The 22,016-nt window shown below is 40.3% G+C and overlaps 1 protein-coding gene across 1 annotated transcript in view; it reads right to left on the bottom strand.

Annotated features, from left to right (window-relative positions):
• The window catches only part of GALNTL6 (polypeptide N-acetylgalactosaminyltransferase like 6), an 867,296-nt gene that overhangs the window by 146,946 nt on the left and 698,334 nt on the right, over positions 1–22,016 (bottom strand). The window contains exon 7 of the mRNA XM_084883746.1: positions 18,348–18,531. Within this exon, the coding sequence (XP_084739872.1) occupies positions 18,348–18,531 (184 nt within the window). The remainder of the gene's footprint in view (positions 1–18,347; positions 18,532–22,016) is intronic.

Raw genomic sequence — 22,016 nt, 5'->3', positions numbered from 1 at the left:
GAACAACATAGACTGATGAACAAAAACAGACCCAGCGAAAGAGAAGCACCGAACAGACTTTCAAACCTCAGAGGAAAAGTAGGGGAGGGTGGGGGTAAAGGGGAAGAGATCAACCAAAGGACTTGTGTGTATGCATATGGGCCTGGCCAGTGGCCATGGACAAGGGGGAGGGGGCAGGGGGGACGGTGAGGGCATATGTAGGGAGGGGTTTGGAATGGGATTGGGAGAATGAGGACAATTATGTGATACCATAATCAATAAAAAAGAAAAAAAAGAAAAAAAGAAGTAAATAGTCACCTGAAAGACAACCTCCAAAGTCACTTTCAACTGTTTTATTGCTAGGACTTGCACCTAGTGCTTTAGGACATTAGCAACCATCAAGGTCAATGCTCTCGAGTTATACGGAGGAGGAGAAAGAAAGTAATTTTCCAAGATGACACATGAAACGAGTGGCCAACATAGGCTCTGGCCCTACCTAAAGCCTGTGCCGGCCCCTCTGGCTGGCCCTTCACACCTAACCAGAACCTGCTACTCCACTCCTATTTCCTATCTGCTGCCCTTTAGTGCTTTTACACAGCGTCATCTCCCTGGAAATCATTTGTTCTCCTTTGTTTCCCTGACAGTAATCTCCTTTCTCTGTTTGCACTAATCTTTCAAGGTGTAAACCAGATTTCACCCATCCAGTTTTCTCTGCCCGGTCCCTTTCAGCAGATTAACTCAGAGCAGTATGGCTCACTTCCACTGTACGATGCATCACAATGTGTTGTGTTTATGTCTCTGTCTTTATCAGCAGACAAGCAGAGAGAGCAGCGATAAGGCTTCATTTATTTCTTACCATGCTGGGCTCTAGATCACAATGTATGAACTGCAGCCTCCAGGGCTGCCCAGCAAATGCTCATTATTCCTATGGCAATTTTTTGTTGTTAATCCTCACCTAAGATTATTTTTCCATTGATTTTTCTTTTAGAGAGATTGGAAGGGAGGGGGGAAAGACAGAGAGAGAAACATCGACGAGAGACGCACCAATTGGTTGCCTCTGGGCTGGGATCAAGCCTTGACAGGAATCAAACCCAGGTCCCTTCATTCTGCAGGCTGATGCTCTATCCACTGAGCCAAACTGGCTATAGAGTGAATCCAGACCTTTTGACTCCCATGTTTGTCTTCTATCTTTAGTGACAGCCATTTATCCCCTCATACCTCCCTACAGTGTCCTTGAGCATCTCTGGGACCTACTGTTTTTCAGTCTCCACTTTCTTTCAGGAGAACTTTGCTAGCAGGGATAACAGAAAGATTTTGTCACTATAGCAACTCACCTCTACATAATGCCACAAGGTGGCTGCTTGATGTTGCAATCAAGGTTTATTTTGTTCTTCTTTAATTTGGGACACCTTGGGCATTTGTCCTGGAAGCTGTTTGTCTTGATTTGCAGTGTGCATTACTTTTAAGAGTCAAATTCTCTGCAAAAAAAGTTTTCCACCTTTTGTCAATGCTTTCCTTTATGACATTTTACCTTTCTTCCCAGCAGGTGGCGGTATAACCCAAACAATAACTGAGCAAACTGTAATTTTGACTAGTATCACAGCAACAAGAGTCTCATTCTATGTTAGATTTCTACAATAATTCTAAAATAAAAAAGATATGGCCTTTCTAAAGATTTGGTCTATCAGTCATATTTTCACTGCCAATCATTCTCATATATTTCCTCAGGCAGGAAAAGTTAGCCCTGGTTATATAAGCATTCTACTATACCTCACACTGGAAAATAAAAAGCAAAAGAGGATCTTTAGGAAAAATTCTCTCTAACTATTTTAGTGTATGCATAAGTTTTAATGATTTTTTTTGTTTCTATATTTGATTCACTATACTATGTTAGTTAAGGGGAAATTATTTGACCTGTGGATATGACTTCAGATGAGAAAATGGTCTTTCTGTGGAATTTATTTGAATGTGTAAGTTCTAGATAACATGTGTAACATAGATAAATATGTATATTTATTGGATCATGTGTCCTTCAAAGAATTATTTCAGATGCTCAGAATTTTAGTTTATTTTATAAACTTAACACAGTATGCAAAATTAGATATTTAAAATTTAGTATTTAAGGTTTTATTAGTTATCCATAACTTCTAGGGAATTTCTTAAATACAATGGAAAGAAAATATTCATCAGACTAAAAAGAATTATATGTTAGAGGAGCCAAGAAATAGTTCTCAGACTGTGCCTAGTTAAATTTTTAGATACCAAGAAGCAAAGATTAGAAGCACATCAGTAATTTGGAAATCTATTACTTAAAGGGCATATCTATTATTTATTATTCTCGGAAAAGGCAAAGAATAGAAAATTGCTCAATTGTGATTAATAAAAGTCATTATTTATGGTATTCCAATTCACCTGTGTATAAAATGCATTTAAATGTCTTTAGTGTATTTTCTCAATCTGAAGGCAAGAAAAATCATCTTATTGTGGATCTAGTCCCTGTAGCTTCACTTCCTATCTAATAAATATTTTAAATTCTTTAGCCGCTATGGGTCAGAAATTAGGCAACATACACCAGAGCCTGAGTAGCAATGAGGGGCCAAGGGAGGGGTGGAAAGATAGATCTAGCACAGAGTATCACCACACATACTGACCATTTGCTCATGTCTTCATACAAAGAGTACATAGTGCCTCAGTCAGCAGCCAGCTTGTGAAGTGGTAAGGCCACAGCCAGCCAACCAGGCAGACATGCTCCTGTTGACATTCTTATGGACCAACCCCTGTTTCTTTCTCTTTTCTATATGTTTTCTGCTTGTAATAGTACATTTATCTTATTTTATGATTATTTTGTTGTTTTTTATTGATCCTCACTCAAGGATATTTTTTCCATTGATTTTTAGAGAGAGTGGAAGGTAGGAATAAAGGGGGATAGGGAGAGAGAGAGAGAGAGAGAGAGAGAGAGAGAGAGAGAGAGAGAGAGAAAGAGAGAGAGAGAGAGAATGAATCATCAATGTGAGAGACACATGAACACGTGGATTTGTTGCCTCCCACATGCACCCGACTGGGACTGGTAATTGAACCTGCAATCCAAGTACATGCTCTTGACCGGGAATCAAACCTGAGACCCTTTGGTCCATAGGCCAGTGCTCTACTACTGAGAAAAACTGGCCAGGGCTGTAATACCACCTTTAGTTGGATGGTGATTGTCTTGCATTCATCTCTTATTTTGTAATATTTCTAGGTTCCATCTCAAATACATACAGAGGGAAGATGATGTGAAGATACACAGGAGACCCTCCTGTGACAATGGAGGATTAGAATGAGTCATCTACAAGCCAAGGAACACAGGAGACTACCAGAAGCCAAGAGACTTTGACCAACTTAAGGCAGCTTATTAGAATGAATGGGTGGTATACTGCGGTTAGTTAGACTTGGGCCATGAGATTAGACCTCCCAGATCATCCTACATTTGTCTGGAGGGGAGCCAAATGTTCTAGAATGTTTGAGGGGAGGGCAAGTGTTAGGTAGATGAGAGTTAAAATCTACAGGGCCAGACAGGGATAACCATTATGTAGGGTAAAGGGACCCATCTCTGAGAATAGGGGCGGACAGACCAAAGCCAGGGATCATTTAGACTAGGGGTGTTGAACTCAATCAGAGAAGGGGCCAAAATCTAAAATCCAGCCTAAATCGCGGGCCGAATGGTTTACTGAACAGTCATAAACTGACAATGTCATAAACTGACAGCGGAGTGCAGTGATGACAGCGCGGTGCGGGCCACATTGCAAGGCCTGGCGGGCTGGATTTGGCCCGCGGGCCTTGTGTTTGACACATGTGATTTAGACCATGGAACTGGGTCTCCATGACTAGTAGTACTTAACAAAAACTTAGAATTCGGATAGAGTTGAGTCTGAGAGAGGTGGCCACACTATGCCAAAAGACCAGAGACATGACAACTATGGACACTATAGCAAGGAATCTTGTGAGAACAAAGCCTCTTTTTAAAGATCTGCTACATCCAATCTGAATCCAGCAGAAGCTAGCTGAGAAAGATAAAACTGCAGGACTCTTCTCCCTTATCATGGCTCAAGACGCCATGCTGGAGAGGACACTGGAGAAGTTTGTGATGAGTAACTTAGAAAGGAAAACAGTCCTGATTTGGAATTTGAGCTTCAAATGGACTGACTTTGTTGGAAATTGACTGAGAATTTACCTGTAAGAGACCGAGTTCCAGGTCAGAAGAAATTTACTTAGTCAGATCAAGGGCTCACTGCTGTCCAGTAATCTATACTCAGGAAAGAGGGTCTATGTTCCCCACAGAATGGGCAGTCCTTGAGGCTAAAGGGATGTGCTCATGGAGACTTCATATTTTTTTGCAAACTGGGTACTTAAGTTTGCATTATTCCCTAAGCTCATGATTCTAAGCCTGTTTCTGAGTAGCCTTTGGCATTCTCCTCTTTGATTTTTTCCCCCTGGGACTCCCTTCTGGATGCTGGGAGTTTATATCCTAGACCTGAGAGGTAGCCAAAGAATGGCCATTTCATGGATTAAGCAGGACATGTGGGCTTCAATGTCCACCTGCCCATGCTCTCAGTCTGTTGAGGTATAGCTGGAATAAGTGGGAAGAGAAAGGGATTGGCCATAGGCTAACATACTGCTACATGCCACCACAACAAGATATGAATATTCAAGGAGGAAATCTACCAAACCTGGCCTTCCATGTTAATTTGAAGGTATATTTATCCAGGTAGGAGGATAGAACAAAATTCATTGTTTTCTAGTTTGATTAATAACTTCTAAAGGTTTTGACATAACCCACCGGGGCCTCTATTTGCACCCTTGCCTCGGGCCCTGCTGCTCTCATGGAAACAGGTTCTGTTGAGTTGAGTCATAAGGAAGGTTACGTTTATGTGCATTTGGGTTGTAACTGTATGTTTGAAACCTGCGATATATGCTAGATGTATTATTATCTGTGAGGTGATGTCTATTACGTAAATAGTTAAAATTTAATTCTTGGAGCTGTGACAAGCAAAGGAAAAATACTTAGCAAGTACACCTTCTTCTCTAATTTTAAATTTGTGGCGTTGGGAAGGACGGGTGGTGGGAAATATTGCTAGCTCCCACGTTGGCACTATGTAAGCACAACCACCAAGTGTCTCTTGCCAAGCACAGCCTTTCCCCTACATTGTTTTCCTCCACTTGCATGCTATCCAGACTTGCTCCTCTTTCCTGGCTTATCATGTAATTATTTCTTTCATGTATATTTTTAACATCCTATGTTGCTCAATTTCTCCCTGTGTACTACTTCTAGAAAACTTGGAATAGTTTTCCTTCCAGTCCAAGGCAACTGGGAACACTCTCTGATCTTGAGAATTTCCTGCCCATCTGCCCCAGCTCCATTGATTTTCACTAGCAAGACATGGGTTCCAGTTCCCTCTCTTTGTCCTCTTTTTTAACTCCTACTAACAGAAGAAGGAGCCAGAATGCAGGAGGAAGACAATGAACATCTTGGTGTTGCCATCGAGTTCCATGAATGAAGAAGGTGTGAGCTGGAAGGTGTCCTGTGAGGTCACTTTAGGACCAGAAACTGCAACCTGGAGACACAGGTATCCATGGCCCAGCATGAGACCTTCCATCCTGACAGATGGCCTGGCCTTTCCCCTCCCAGTAAGTTAGGTCTCCTTTAAGAGTTCTTTTTGTCTAGCTTTTATTGCCACTCCAAGAAACAATAATACACATCCTTTTCTCCTTAACATAGTTCCATAGTTGCTTATTATTGAGGATTATGTACTGTACAAGAAGTATTAGACAGAAAAAGAGAAAGAATTCTTATTCTTGCCATTTGGGATTAGAGCCATTGCTTGGTAATTTCTTTGAAGGAGGGAATGAGGGCCTTGGGAGAAACCACTGCCTCTGTGGATATGGCCTGGCTGTAGGTACTGCTCCTGGACCCTGCATGTTTGGGATTAGCATTCTTATGAAAAAGGCACCAGAGAACTCTCTGACCCTTCTGCCGGGTGAGCACACAGCAAGAAGACAGTTGTCTCTGAACCAAGAAGCTGGCTCCCACCAGACACCAAATCTGTCAATGCTTTGACTTTGGACTTCCCATTCTCCTTTCTGTTGTTTGTAAACCCCCAGTGAGAGCTAAATTTCTATTGTTTATAAACTTCCAGTACAGAGTATTTTGCTAGAGCAGCCTGCACAGACGAAGACACGCACCTACTCCGATCTGTGACCTGGAATGAAGGTCACCCATCTAGAAGACATCAGCATAGACTGACAGCGAGTCTTTATCTCTTTCTCGCTCCTATTATTCACATGCATCCACTTTCTTTGAAAAATAACTTAAAGAGATTCACAAGCAAAATTTATACAGTCAGGGATATGTTTTGAGAACTGAGTATTTAGGTGATTTTGTCATGGAGTTCACTTATACAAACCTAGATGGTGTGGCCTACTGCACACCTGTACTGTATGGGATAGCCTATTGCTCCTAGGCTACAAATCTCTACAGCACATGGCGGTACTGAATAGCGTCAGTAATTGTAGCACAATGGTAAGTATTTGTGTATCTAAATATATATAAACATTGAAACAGTACAGTAAAAATATACATATATATCAGTAACACAGTTGTTTATTATCAAGGGTCATGTACTCTACATAATCATATGTGCTACATTTTTATACAATCTGGCAATAGTTGTTTATCCTAGCATTATCACAAACATGTGAGTATTCCTACATTTAGACGGTTACAACATCATTAAGCGGTAAGAATTTTTCAGCCCTATTATAATTTTTTTAAAAGATATTTTTATTGATTTTAAAGAAAATAGAAGGTGTGTGTGTGTGTGTGTGTGTGTGTGTGTGTGTGTGTGTGATAAGAGAGAAACGTCAACAGTGATCGGCTACCTCCTGCATGTGCCCTGCTGGGGATTAAGCCATCAATCTGTCATGTGACCTGACCAAAAAACAAGCCAGCAACCTTCAAGTGCAAGGGGCGCTCAATCATTGAGCCACACTGAAACCATTGTATATGTGGTCCATCATTGACCAAAATGTCGTTATGAACTATATGGCTGCATATATATAACTATATATATATAATCATCATCATCATTAAAATTATAATTATCCTATATAATTAAAGCCTAATATGCTAAGTGTCTGGTCGTCCATTCAACCAAACAAAGCGTAAAATGCTAATGCTATGCTAAGGCTGTTCAACCACTCACTATGACATGTACTGACCATCAGGGGACAAACGATTGACCAGTCACCATGATGTGCACTGACCACCAGATGCTCCTACCAGTAGGTTAGCTTGCTGCTGGGGTCCAGCTAATCAGGACTGAGCGAGATGGGCCAGACAGGACCTGGAGCCCTCCTTCAGCCCCTCCCCAACCGGATTGTGCACCCTCTCACAATCTGGGACCCCTTGGGGGATGTCGGAGGGCCAGTTTCAGCCTGATCCTGCAGACCAGACCTAGGAACCCCACTGATGCATGAATCTGTGTACTGGGCCTCTAGTCATAACATAAAATACTAATATAACAACAATGATAATATAATTATATCTATCTCTCTGTAGTAGAAAAATTCAGAACTAGAGACTTTCAACTGCCCACTGTCCAGCTCTTTGGGTCATGTTAAAAACCTTTCTATCCTAATTCTTTACTCAGTTCCAGACTCATATTGGTACCATCAGACCACTGCTCACTGATTCCTGGATACAAACTCAAGTTTTTATTATTTCTTCTAATATAAACTTTTAATATGTCATCAGAACACCACATGTAAAGTTTAGTTTTCTTTCTGGGATTTTAAGATCTACACATGTTCTCCAGGCTTGTGATGCTTATCTACCTGCAGTTCTAAGACGTTAATCCCCACCACATCCACTGGCCCATCACAGCCCTACCCTCAACAGGGCCTTTTGGCTAGCTCCTTCACAGCCCACAAGTCCCACTGGGTTCCAATTGGTGTCTGGAAAACAGATATCCCCAAATTCTTATAGCAGCTTGGTATTTGTTAGAAATGGACAGAACTGAATGAACAATATCATTATCTAGTTAAGAACTAGCCTCTTTGTTAGAGATATTGTTTTCTCCTGAATTGTGGTCTTAAAAATGGTTCTGATTGTCATCCATAATATAAATGATTCCAGGCAGCCTTTTGTTACCAGATAGTGTTTTCTAAAACATTCCTTTATCATCTCTCTTCTTTCTACATGAAGAATAAAGGCCTTCAGCCCTAGCTAGTTTGGCTCAGTGGATAGAGCATCCACCTGCGGACTAAAGGGTCCCAGGTTCAGTTCCAGTCAAGGGCACATGCCTGGGTTGCGGCTTGATCCCCAGTAGGGGATGTGCAGGGGGCAGCTAATCAATGATTCTCTCTCATCATTGATGTTTCTAATTCCCCCTTTCTTTACTCTCTGAAATCAATAAAAATATATATATTTTAAAAAATAATAAAGGCCTTCTGAAATTTGGTTTCAACCATATTTTTTTTTCTTTATTACATAACACTTCCCTTAAAAAATGTCCGCTGTATTCAAGCTTGTCTGTGGGTGAGACCCTGCAAATACTGTTCCATAGTAGTTTTCTCTGCTAGTATCCTTTGCTAAAAGACTGTTACCTCTCCGTCAAATACACATAGCCTTGTTGGACCATTTCCACTCCTGAACTTAATATTTATTTCATCCATTCAAAGAATATTTATTGAGTGCCTGTTATGTGCTGGTACTAGGTGCTAGTGATGCAGCACTGAATACAATGAATCAAACAGTCCTCCCTGACCTCATGGAGTTTCTATTGTAGTATCAATGTACTACATTGATCAGAGGTAGCCGATCAATGTTGATGTTTCTCTCTTAATACACACACACACACACACACACACACACACATCCCTTCGACTTTCTCTAAAATCAAGCAGTTATTAGAGGGAAATAAGGAGTTGTTGACTTGAGAAGGGAAGTAAAGAGAATAGCAGAGCTGGAGCAATGGAGCCTCAGATGAGAAAGCAATGCTGAGTACAGCCAGACCTTGGGTCTATATATTTCTCTCTCAGAAGGAAGGTGAAAGTTGGGGGAATGGCAGAGGGCTCTGCTCATTTCTACTGTGCTCCAGTATGATGCTATTGTGGGCAAAGTAAATGTTGCTGAACCTTGGGCACGAGGAAAGGGAGCTGTGACTATAGTTCCATGGGAGCATGGAAGCTTCCTCCTTAGGTAAATGATAGCGGAGCTTTGATGAAAGAAGGCCAAGGAGCCAGAAATAAGACATTTGGACACAGTATATTATGGAGCACCGAACTAAAAAATCAATCCAGACAAGGTGGACATATACGTAGACTCATGTCACATCTTGGGAGGTGGGGGACACAGCAGTTGCCACACCTGTGATAGAAAGATGGACTCAGAAAACCTGTGCAGGAAGCACAGCAAATGGTTAACAGTTGCAACAACAGGTATGTGGACAACAAAAAGTCATCACTCCAAGTCTGTTCATGCCACAATTCTTTAATACATAGGAAGCCACTGCTAAATCTGGAGTGGTGCAGGCTTATCAGTAAGGAATGAATGGCACAGGAGGTCCAGAGGTGACCACTGATATTGCCCAGAGGGGCTTGGGGTAAAGAATTCAGTCTCTACCTGGCTATGGAGGAGCTAACTAACCTGGTAGCAGTGAAGCCCAACCAAGGATGAGTCAGAAGTCAAAGGTTGAAGAGGAGATGTTACCCAAGAAACAAGGAAGGGGGCAGTTAGAACAGAAGTCATGTTAAGGGTGTCCTCAGGGTTCTACCTGGGCCACAGTTCTAAGTGATGGGCAGATAGGGATAACATTCTATCTCAGGATGGACCACTAGGTCTTACCCCCTTTTGAAATGGCATAACCTACCAGGTCTCCTGTGATGGAGTGACCCTTAAAGGCAGTAGGTGCAGAAAAAAGAAGTTCAACAGTCCAAACACATGGTCAGAAATCAGAAAGAGGACACCTACTGGCTGGCTGGGTGGCTCAGTTGTTTGGAGTATCATCCTGTGCACAAAAGGTGGTCAGTTTAATTCCTGTTCAGGGCACAAACCTAAGTTTCAGGTGCGATCCCCAATTGGGGTGCATGCAGGAGGCAACCTGTCAATGTTTCTCTCTCACATCGATGTTTCTCTCTTTCTAAAAATCAAAAAAACAAAACAAAACATATCCTCGCGTGAGGATTAAAAAAAGAAGGCACCTAAAAACCAGTCACTTGAGGAACTCAGAGATCTCGAGAGAACAAGGCAAAGGAAAGAGGAGCAGGGCAGCACCCACAAAATAATGGTAGCGATTGTTATCATTTAGAAATTACTTTCCTTGATATTATTCTGGGTGCTAAAAATGGGAGAACATAATAAGGGCCATCTTGCTGAGGTGAAGATCATGCCCCCTGCGTGAGGGAGGAAAGAAATAGTCATTTCTGGGGAGCATGTTCTGACAAGGGAAAAGCATGCTCATACTCCTTGGAGAAAACTGTTGATTCAATGGTAATCCCCACCCCCCCCACCCCCCTCCTGAGAGCCAGAGTCTGCCAGCCAGTCATGGGGAGGGGGTTTGTTTACAAATGGGAGAGATGGATCACTAACAAGTTTGCCTTGGAACATCTCTGCCTATGTTGCGATGTTTCACTCAGAAAGAACTCTTCCGTGGTGTTTCATTTTGGGCTTTTGGGGAGGTTGATTTTATTCAATGTTTTGATTAGTTTCAAGACCCTCAAGCCATTTCTGTTATTCTCATCCTTGGTAGATTAGAACACCATTTAGAAATTTGACACTATTTTTTCCCTAAACATTTTGTCCTTTTGCGGTTGCCAAATATTGAATTAGATCTTGTTATAAACAGACTAGAAGCTGGCATTGTTGACATTTCCTTCATTAGGAAGAAACTGAAAGCTGACATTGCAACCTATCAGCTCTAGTTTGCGCGCAATAAGGACACAGTATGGAGAATGAGGCAATCTGTTTCCTTTCTTGCTCTCATTACAGACTCACTAATGAAACATCAATTGATAAAACTACTTCACTTAATGGGTGCCTACATTTCTCTTCCAAAGGAGAGGAGGGGAAAAGAAAAGTATTGATTAACTCTAAGATTTAAAGTCTGAATGAATGAAAGAAGGCATTGATTTGAATTTAATGAGATTATTGATTAAACATACGCTTTGAAATCTGAATGAGTGAATGAAAATGTTGATTGGAGTCCTGATTTTGCCTCTGCGGGTACTGTCTATAGGCCTGGCCTGTGATCAGGGTTATCTTCTCCCATTGCCTGCAGCCAGCCCTGTCCCCTGCTGCCACCCACCCTTGGTTCCCCATTCACTATCAGGCGATCAGTGCCTGAAGGCTGGCCAGAGGAAGGGACTGAGAGATTGGCTCTTCTCTTCTGCTCACTGGCCTCGCCCCTGCCGCAGGTGGCCATTATGTGAGCAGAGCCTACAGGTTGGGAAAAGGAACCAAGAGGTGGTCAGTGTGCCTCATAGTGACTGGTCCAGTGGTCATCTGGTCATTCTGCCCTTAGGTCAATTTGCATATTACCCTTTTATTATATAGGATTTCTTTGCTTTTCACTTTCTTTATTTTCAAAATTAAAAACAAAACAAAACAAAATAATAGTCCTAGCCAGTTTGGCTCAGTGGAAAGAGCATTGGCCTATGGACTGAGGGTTGCAGGTTTGAATCCAGTCAAGGGCACATGCCTGGGTTGTGGGCTCAATCCCCAGTGCAGGGCATACGGGAGGCAGCCAATCAATGATTCTCTCTCATCGTTGATGTTTCTTTCTTTCTCTCCTTTTCCCTTCCTCTCTGAAATCACAATATATATATATATATATATATATATATATATATATATATATAGTAAATAAATAAATAAATAAATAAATAACAATAGCTATTTTACTTACTAATACACCAAAAGATCACTCAAGAGGTCAAATTGGTAATGTGAAAATGCTTTATATACTGCAAAGTGCTAGACAAATGGCATTAATGAAATAGTTTATTTGGTTAGATTAACTGAGGGACTTCTGGAATAATGGAAAGTTAGGTGAGAGCTATGGTTGGGATTTTGGAGAGCTAAAGTCCGATTTCACTCCCCTGGAACTCATTCCTAGACTAAATCAATGAATATATTTTCTAATATTAATATAATCACCTCAAAAAATTTGAGACTCCATTTTCAAAATCGTAATTGTAGAAAATAATCTGTTTGGAGAGGGAGGCAGCTCATACAATGGTAGCTTGTATGCATCAATTTGACATTTTTGAGGAGAAGGGGGAAAGTTTGGAAACAATTGCTTGAAGATTACAGCAAACTTTGTGAGAGTAATGATGTAGCTTGAGAAGTATAGTATAAACAATTTCTCCCATCCTACCAAACTGACACTCCAGGCTTTGGAGGTGGCCCAAGAAGGAGCTGGGAAAAGAAAGGGTGGGAAAAGAAGATGAGCAATGCTCAATTCAACTCAGAGGTGAAAGTAGAGAAGAGCTTTAAAGTGATCACTTTTCTTTACATCTGACATTAATTTCATAATATTACCAGTCTCGATTTCCATGTGGAGTCAGTTTCATTCCTAATTTTGATTAAATTCATAATGACCAAATATTAAGTAAAAACCCACATGCAAAAAGTTTTGAGTAAGTGATTATCTTTACTTTGAAATTCAGAGTAAGCTAAGGGACAGTTGAATCCCCATTGCAATTTACCCAAATGGGACGTCAATATCTTGAATGTCAATTAATGCAATCAAGAGGATGTTGACCAAAGCTAGTCATTCCTTCTAGGCAGCAAGTAACTGGATCCTCAATCTGCTGTTCTCTTCTTTGCATTAATAAGGTGAAGCTTCTGTACCCACCAAGGAGAAAGAGCCCCACTTCCTCAAGGCTGGTTAGCCCAAGTTTGAGTCAATAGTCTTCTGAGCAAGGGGCCAGCTAGCTCTCAGCCCACTCATACCCTCCACCGGGCACCCTTGTGCAAGAACATTCTATCTGTATAAGGCAATGCTGGAATGACTTTGATTTACCCAGTGTCCTATACAGGGAACACATCTTGAGACAAGGTGTGTAGCAAGAATTGGTGAAGGCCAGTGATGCTTCTAGCTTGGTGATGCTCATTTATCAGCATTTATCATTTCCTGCTTTGAGGAAAAAGTTATTGTATTCTCTAAATGTGTGTGTGTGTTTTTCCTATTTGAATATGGTTATTCCTTAAGCACTAGAGAATGTATCTGCTCTGAGTAAAAAAAGAAGCAGCAATTTCCATGGAACAGTGGGAGTCCTTAGGCCTGGCTTCTTCTTCAAATTCCCTGTATAAACATTGAGAATTGCCTAACCTTTTTGAGCCTAAATTTCCTCATTTGTAAAAATGCAGATAGTATTATTCATTTCATAGACTTGAGACAATGATTAAATGAGTCAGCAATATAAGCACATTTCCTAGCCCCATGCCTGACTCATAGTAATAGACATTTAACAACTCTTAATTACTCTTTCTGCTCCCCTGTGTGGAAGAAAGAATGCAGCATCAAAAGGTGAGAGAGCAACCCCAGATTCTAGTAGGAGCTGTTAAATATATTATTTGGGACACTTGGATACGTTACTTAGGCTCTGTAGAATAAATTTGAATTGCCTCTATAGTTTATAGCTTGATAAATTTAGGATTATTTGCATATTTTTTTTTCTGATTCAATTCCATCCTAACCTTAAATTTAGCATATTATATTTGTTACCCAAGAGACACTGACTTTCTCATGGTGTTGGCCATACTCCTGTATAGAAAAGAGAGTCAGAAAGTTCCCAGTAATCTTTCTGCTCTCCATCCCTTGAAAGAACAGAGGAAGACACTGTCAGTAAATCTTTTGAAGGCATTCTACTTCCTTGTAACAATGACACAGTCCTCTGTAACAGAGAGATTGAATTTTATCCATACTAGCATGAGCTATGCTTCATACTCCTGGACTGCAGAATCAGGCCATTAGGAGTCTATATTTGGTCCTTATACCTTAAGAGACCTTAGTTTTTGAAGTGCGAACCTTCAGGTGCCTCACGACAGGTCATGGATATTGTTATCCATGTTCTAGGATATTTCTGGACTAAGTAACTGGCCACAATGAGGAGTTACTGAATTCACACAGATGTGTCTGTAGACACTGGGCTTTCTGGACATTTGTGGCCTGTGAAGTCCACCTCCGAAGCATAGATATCCTTATTTTTATAATTTTGGGAATCAGTGTTATACAGAAATGGAAAATGGAGGGTGTCAGTCCTCACTAATAATTGTATGAATTTCATACATAATAATCAAAATTCTAAGTTTGAGAAGTCTTTGAGGAATTGTGGAGATCTGTCTGAGGAAGATGAAAAGAGTAAAAGTAATTTTTCTATAATTCAAAGACAGGACAGGGGTGGGCTCTGAAAAAATACAGTGAACCTGCAAAATTAAATGGACTGCTGAGCTGATTGTGAAGGAAGCATGATCTTTAGGAACCAGTGCAATTCCCTTGAAATTATCTGGTTGACAGACTCATGTATTAGGGACTGAGTATCGAATATATTGGATTGACCATTTCACATTATCTTTGTGAACAAGTTGTGGAAACAAGGATGAGACTGCAGTAGTCAAGTGAATTTGCATATATCGAACAGTTACATCAATGAGCATGCTCTTTCCTATGATTCCGGGGATAGAAGTGGAAAAAGTTCCTCTTTTTTCCCTTTTGGGAGGGATAGGCTGTTTTTAAATTTTAACAGCAATATCATCCAACAGGAATTAGACAGTCTGCAATCAAGGAGGCAAAATTTCTCTGTCAGTCCAATAGAGTGGATTGTCTTTTGAGGCAGCAAAAATATCACGTCCCTGAAGAGTGCAAGAAAATGTTGGTCAGCTGTTTTAGATAGTGTCTAGTGGTTGCTTGTGCTACCAGGTAAAGAGAAGTTGGACAATGTAATTTCTCCTGGTCCTTTCAAAACTTTTGATGCTGAGAGAATGTTGAAGTTAGTGGTTAGAATGCAAAAGAACATCTTTCCCTTTGTCAGCACAACGAAAGGAGCATAATGTGTTTTGTCTCATAGAAAGGGCTTACATTCCTAAGTGCCCTTGCACAAGAGATAAACCGGGAATAAGGAAACCTTCTAAAAACCATGAATAATCATAACAAGAATTTCCTAAAAGCATTACATCACGAGATAACACAACCAAAACAGGAGAATATATTTTTTAAAGACAAGAACATTTATCAAATGTATCCAATCCAATCAGAATTGTGTCTGCCATATACTAGTTTGACCTACGAATATTGCATTTTCTCTCCTATTTGAGGAGCAGTTTGTCTGAAAATTAGAGCTCTTTGCAAACATAAGTAAGTTTTCCGTAGTTTTCAAAGTTATCTGTGACTTTCCTTTTTTCTTCCTAGCCAGAGTGATGAAGGCTTTGATTCCTAGTTAGGAAGTAACTCTCTTAACGAACTATATTGCGAAGTACATTTTATATCATGACCCAGGAGCATATATATATTAGAAATGGAATCAAATATTTGAGAAGTAATACTTATACTTATATATTAGTATAATACTCTGAAACTTTAAACTCAGTTATTAAATACTGTTCGTGCCCCACTATTTTCACAAGCTTTGCCGGTTGAAAACCCCTACTGTGGTCAATAGTGATAGTTATTGAAAAACTCAAATAATGGCAGAATAAATAGGAGAATTCAATTCTTGTCACTTAGGACATGTGGCTAACTTGCAACAGAAAGTTAATATTTGCACATATATTGTTGAAAAGTACTGGGGTTTGCAACCCATTTATATATTACTCTTGAGTTCCTTTCTTCCTGTGTTTTCTGCCTCCTCTCCCCCTCCTCCCACCTACAGCCCATGAAGCAGCCTCTTGAAACATAAATACTGTGAGGGTGATACACAGACTGCATTCCTTCTGTGGATCTTAAAGCTTTATATCCAAAAAGCAAGTTTTAGCCTAAAGCATGTCTGTTGATGAGCACACTCAGGTGTCTGCTGATAATGGAATTGCTGATACACGCTCCTGGCCTTTTGGGTAACCATTCTTTTATTATCGGGAAAGGCAAATGCAGTTTTTAAGATCAAAGTGGACACCTCCTGGAAGCTACATTTATTATAAAAGGCTAAAGTGTCCACATTCATAGGAATCAAATGGATTTAAAGCAGAAAGGCAGTAGGATTCAAAGAGGAATGCAATTTGGACAGGACGGTGAGGACCTAAGTAGGTGACAGGAACAAGAGGTAATTTAATTCTGAAAGGGACCAACTGCGTCAGCCTCCGGGGTTAAACAAGGTGCCTGATGTTGCAACGGCTACTTGACAAACATTTCAAGTGTCAGTGCAGGGGCTGAGGATGCTTTTATAGTTTGAGATCCCCTTGATAAGTGTTTGGAACCCATTTATTTCTGCAGAGGGCAGGAGCCCCACTCTGCTCTTACAGTCAGAGTAAAGTCTTTTTAAGTGGAAATAAAGTCCTCTTAGAAGGACAATTTAACCCAGTCCTATTACAGCATTTGAAAAGCCATCATGGACGAATTCCAGCCCTTGAAACGTGACAACCTCGGAAAGTAACAACTGGACTGTGGTATTCTGCCAGCTGCCATCTAATAACAGCTCCACTGTATTTAAGAATTTTTTTTATATCTCCTCCCAACCTACAACTTGGCTTTAACCCCCACCCCACATTAGCCCGTTTGCCAGGAAGTCTGAAGAGTGTTCTCTCTGCCAGGCCCGTATCAAATGCTTAATAGAAACCCCTCCACTTAGGTCGCTGAAGAACTTCTCTGGCAGTTTTGAATACCCTTGAACTCTTGGCCTAAGCATTTGGAAGAGTGATAAAGGATCTTTCTATTTCTTCTCAAAACCTCTCTAGCACTTTGAGAGTCTAAAGAGGCCTAAGTTCAGAAATTTTGAATACTTAATACTTAATAAGTATTCTTCATATTATTTTTTAAAAAAGTAGTTTCTATCTCTTTTTATCCAGCAAATGTCTTCTGAAATTTCATTTGCTTTCCCAACAGTTTGTCTTTCTAGAGACTGGAATGGGAGAAAACATTTTCCTGATGTTTATTGTACTTTAAAGTATGAGTGTTAGTAATGCTGGGAGCATCTTTCATAGCCCAGATTATTAATGAAAAGGCAATATTGATTTTATTGCATCTGAAGCAGACTCTGACAGAGTACGCAAAGCCTTGATCACTTTTTTTCTTACACTAAAGAAAAATATATGATAGATTTTAAATTATAAAGATTTTAATGAGAGCAAAAGGGTATAGTAATAAGGAATAGATAATCATATGCCTTAGGCAATCTGTGGACTAACTTTGAAAAAAGTTCATTTAGATTTATAGTTCTAATAGTTTGTCCAACTAAGCGCTGTGTTTTCTTTTTTCTTCACAAGATAATTCTCATGTCCACACTAAAAACACACAAGATATAGCTTTATAGAAATCAATTGGTTATTGTAAATTCTTATCTATATAGAACCGAAGTTAGTGGCAGGATTATCAAAGATTATTTATTCTGGATACATCGTTTTGATTGATTTTCCCAAAATAAGTTCTGAGAACACCTGTTCAGGAGCATTGCTTCCTCTTAAAGGGGCAGTTCCAAATAGGGTGCAATACAGGCTTTACTACTAGTTTGTATTTCATATCATTTCTCCCCCAAAGAAGAGCAAGATAGCTAATTTAAATAATCAAGTGAAAAGACTAAAGAAATCTGAACATAAGAAAATATCTATGAGAGTATCTGCCGAGGCCGGTTTGGCTCAATGGATAGAGCATCGGCTTGGGGACTGAAGGGTCCCGGGTTCGATTCCGGTCAAGGGCATGTACCTTGGTTGCGGGCATATCCCCAGTGGGGGGTGTGCAGGAGGCAGCTGATCGATGACTCTCTCTCATCGATGTTTCTAGCTCTCTATCTCTCTCCCTTCCTCTCTGTACAAAATCAATAAAATATATTTAAAAAAAAGAAAAAAAAAAAGAAATATCTATGAGAGTATCTAAAAGGGCATATATATGCGTTCCTTCTCCGTGGATTTTCTGTGAACCCTGCATTTTCCAGATTCTCACATCCGCACACTTTCTTGCAAGCTCAGCCAAGGTTGGGAAGGAGTGATCCATGCACTTAGCGCAGCATGTTGATTTTCTACAGCATGTAGGTCTGACCTTTCTCCAGTGTTTTTCATATTGTTCCCATCTCTGGGTTACCCCACATTTTTAGAGGTCATTTTTTTCTCGCGGGTCCTCCATTGACACCCTGGAATGAATTACCTGCCCTCTCTTCTTTGGCCCCTCCCTCAGCTGCTTACTCACTCAAAAGGGTCGCTGGGATCTGCCCTCTGGAGCTCTGGAGGGATGGGGATTCTTTTGTAGTACATTTCCCAGTCGAAGGCGCCTCGCATGGCATCCCCGGCTTGTGCCTCATACCCAAAGTGATTGTGGTCAATGACATCGATCATGGGGCACACGATGGTTTTGTGGTTTAGTGCAATTTGGTCTGAAAAATGAAAGCACAAAATAGGAAATGACATGCCCGCCTAGGTCATCTATCATGTTTTCAGCAAAGAGCAGTCTACGGATCCCTCCTCATGCATAACGCTGTCAGCCCGGTTCCCTGCTGTCCTTACAGCACTTTGCGGAATCTGGACCTAACACGATGGGACAGTGATTAGGCACAATTAGTTTGTTGTATTTTCTTTTAAGAAAGTTATGTCCCAGAGAGACTTAAAGAAGTCCATTTAGCTTTACCTCTGTCGCATTTTTGCTCTGACCTGTCCCCAATCTGTCATTCCACAGAGCATCCGACGTGTGTTGAGTATAAACAGCACTTGTGCTCCTTCAAGCATACGGCTGGAGCCTGCTCAGAAAATATTGGCCTGCTTTCTGGAGGTTCCAAAATGTAAATATTTAACACCATGGCTTTTTTAGTATCTAATCTTATAAGGGCTGTTGCCCCCAACTGTTGATAGCAGAATTCTTTGCTCTCAGGCTTAGGGAGATTTTGCCAAGTCCTATCTTGCTACTGTGCTTTAATACAGACTCTGTGTATTAAAGCTTTACATTTTTATCCTCTCTCATCACACCCAAAAAATATATCAGATGGCCTGATACTACTGCTATTATTCCTGCTACCTTCTATTATATTCTTGAGCAACTATTTAGGGATTTGAGCTCATGTTATTTCGAATCCTCCTGGCAACCCTGTAAGGTGGCTATTACTATCACTCCCAATTGACACACGAGGAAACTGAGCTCAGAGAAGTTAAATAACTTGCCAGAGGTCACTCATCCCTTGAGAACAAGAACCGGGATGCAACTTCTGCTTATGGTCCAACCCTAAAACCTGTGGTTTTTCCTGTTGACCAGCGTGATTCTCATGTAGCAGAAAGGTGCTGTCATTTTCATTTCCAGCACCTTTCTTTTCCATGGAGATATTATTATTGTGAGATATTAATAATAAATGCAGCTATCTGGCATTTATATACTTTGTTCACCTAAAATAGCTACATTTACTTCCCAAGGATGTGCATTTCATCAAGATTTATTATAACAAACTAATACTGTCTGTTAGGCAGAACTTTAAAGTATGACCATCTGTTTAATGATTATTTGGAATACCCAATCTGGCATGTGGAATAAAATACATTCAAATATGTTTTTAAAATCATATTTTTTTTTTAGATGTAATGAGGGTTGTTAACATTATTTTGATGACACCAATAAGCCAGGGTGTGGAAACCACGGAACCCATTGAAAGATCTCCCGTCCAGATCTACATGCATTTTCATTCATTCGTTCGTTTGTTTATTCATTTAAGTTCAACAACTATTGACCGAATAGAAAAATTGTGCCAGTCACTTTTCTAAGATTTTGGACGATAGCAGTGAATAACAATCACAAAAATCAATGTCTTCAGGAATGGAATAAAGAAATCAATGTACATAATAAATAACTAAATTATATAGTATATTAGAAGGTGATAAATGTGATGGAAAGAAAGAAAGAAGAAAAACAGGGTAAGGGGAATGTGGTATGTTGGTCTCAGTGAGCCTGGAGGCCTTATTTTTATTTTCAGCTAATTAGGAGACAGAGAGACCCCCCAGCACTAATATCAAGTTCATCTCCACTAAGGGCTCTATAAGCACCCATTTTCACCTGGGCAAGCCTCATAATGGGTTTTAATCTTTCTCTAAATGGTGTTTCCCCATAGACATCTTTAACAGAGGAGACTGTCATAGCTGTGTCCAACATATTCCTCCTATCACCCTTGCGGGAATTTTAGTATGAAGGTTTCAGTGGCTTTCTTCAATCAAATTCAGCATCTGGTTGATTTACAAGTTCCTTGACCAACAAGGAGTCCCAAGGTGACCCGAAGAGAATGACTCTGTTAAATTAACTGTCAACTCTCCCTTCAAATTTCCTTTCAGCTCTCATCCAGCCAAACTCGCTCAGAGTGAAAGCAGCATGACTAATTTTTCATCTTAGACTTATGCCTACATTTCAATTTCCAGGGATCAAACAAAACAGACTCTTAATGGGAAATTGAAATTCAGGTATAATCCCAAGGTGAAAAATGAGCCAAGAATCCGCGTGACTCCGCCTGTTTTTTTCATTTTGGATGATGTGTCAAGACACTGATAAAGGAAAAAAAAAAAAAAAAAAAAGATAGTGATCCTGAGCTTGAATCATTTCTTATCCATCAGGACTACAGGAAATGAAATGCTTTAATGAGAAAAAGTGGGTTTCTTTTTTCTCCCTCTCTTCCCCCCCCCCATCTATTTTCTTTCTTGTTAGATTCATATGAACAATCAGAGGCTTGATAATTGGCATTTAGGGATTGCTGCGGTTCATAAATAAATTAGGCCTTCTGCTGACTTCCCTGGGCATTCCACACCGTATAGATCAAATTCCGTTTGAGGGAACCTCACTGTTGCAGATGAAACTCTAAATTGCTATGTCCTTGGACAAGGTATTTTTAATTAAAAGCTTGGAGGAGTCTGTGGCGGCAGGAGCACTGAAACATTCCTGTTGATTAGGATGGCTGGGCAGTCATCTGTGCAGGAGTACGGGGACTGGGCAATGTGGTTGGGCGTTTGTTAATTGATGGACCTTTTCTGCTCTTAATCCTGTATAGTTTCAATCGATCCCCTCCTCCCCGCCATGTCTTTTACTAATGGCTCTTTGCTGGTTCTAACTGAAATCCTACACAGTAGCCAATAGCAAATCACTCTTTCTGAGGCAGCTATTGTGAAGGCGGTTGTTACTGGCTTTAGCTCCAAAGCCAGAGATTATTCACAAGAAAAATTGAATTAGTGAAATCTTGAAAAATAGAAAGGAGTACAATATGGGCTCAGCAGGAATTTTTAGAAACACACTTTTTGTTCAGGCTTACAATTTGTCCTTTATCCACTACTAGATTTTATATCTGACTTCATGGTGACATTTTAAAAAAAATAGTCAAGCTCACACTGAGCCACACATTGGTTTTCTACCTTGAACTTGAATGGCTTCCAGTTTCTCTTAGTTTCTAACCTTTTGAGCGCGATGTCACAGAGTCTTTTCCCTCCCTGTAGTCATATTACGAGCAGCAAGACATGTCATTTGGATTCCAGCCCTGAGTGTTTGAGGGGGTTCTGCTTGAACATGGGGGATTCTCTCTTTAGGGATCTAGGTTGATGCCAAAGTGAAAAGAACTGGCATTATAAACCCTAGACAATGCCAGGGCGCTTACAATCCAACTGCAATCAGGGACTGAATAATTTTCTTTCCTCATCTCTTAATAATCCTGTAATAATTGTTAAACTGTGCATGTGTTGGTGAGGTATGGGTGTGAATTTTAATCGTACTGTTGCTTAGATGGCATTTTTGAATACTTTTTTTTCTTTTAGCATTTACCCATTGAATACAACTACAATCAGAGAGCACACCTCAGGTATGTGAAACAGTTTCAAAACTTACGATAGATTACAGATGGCATTCTCC

The sequence above is a fragment of the Pipistrellus hanaki genome (genome assembly GCF_964339955.1).
Source record: "Pipistrellus hanaki genome assembly, chromosome: 5".
NCBI lineage: Eukaryota > Metazoa > Chordata > Mammalia > Chiroptera > Vespertilionidae > Pipistrellus > Pipistrellus hanaki.
This window is presented reverse-complemented; position numbering and strand designations above follow the sequence as displayed.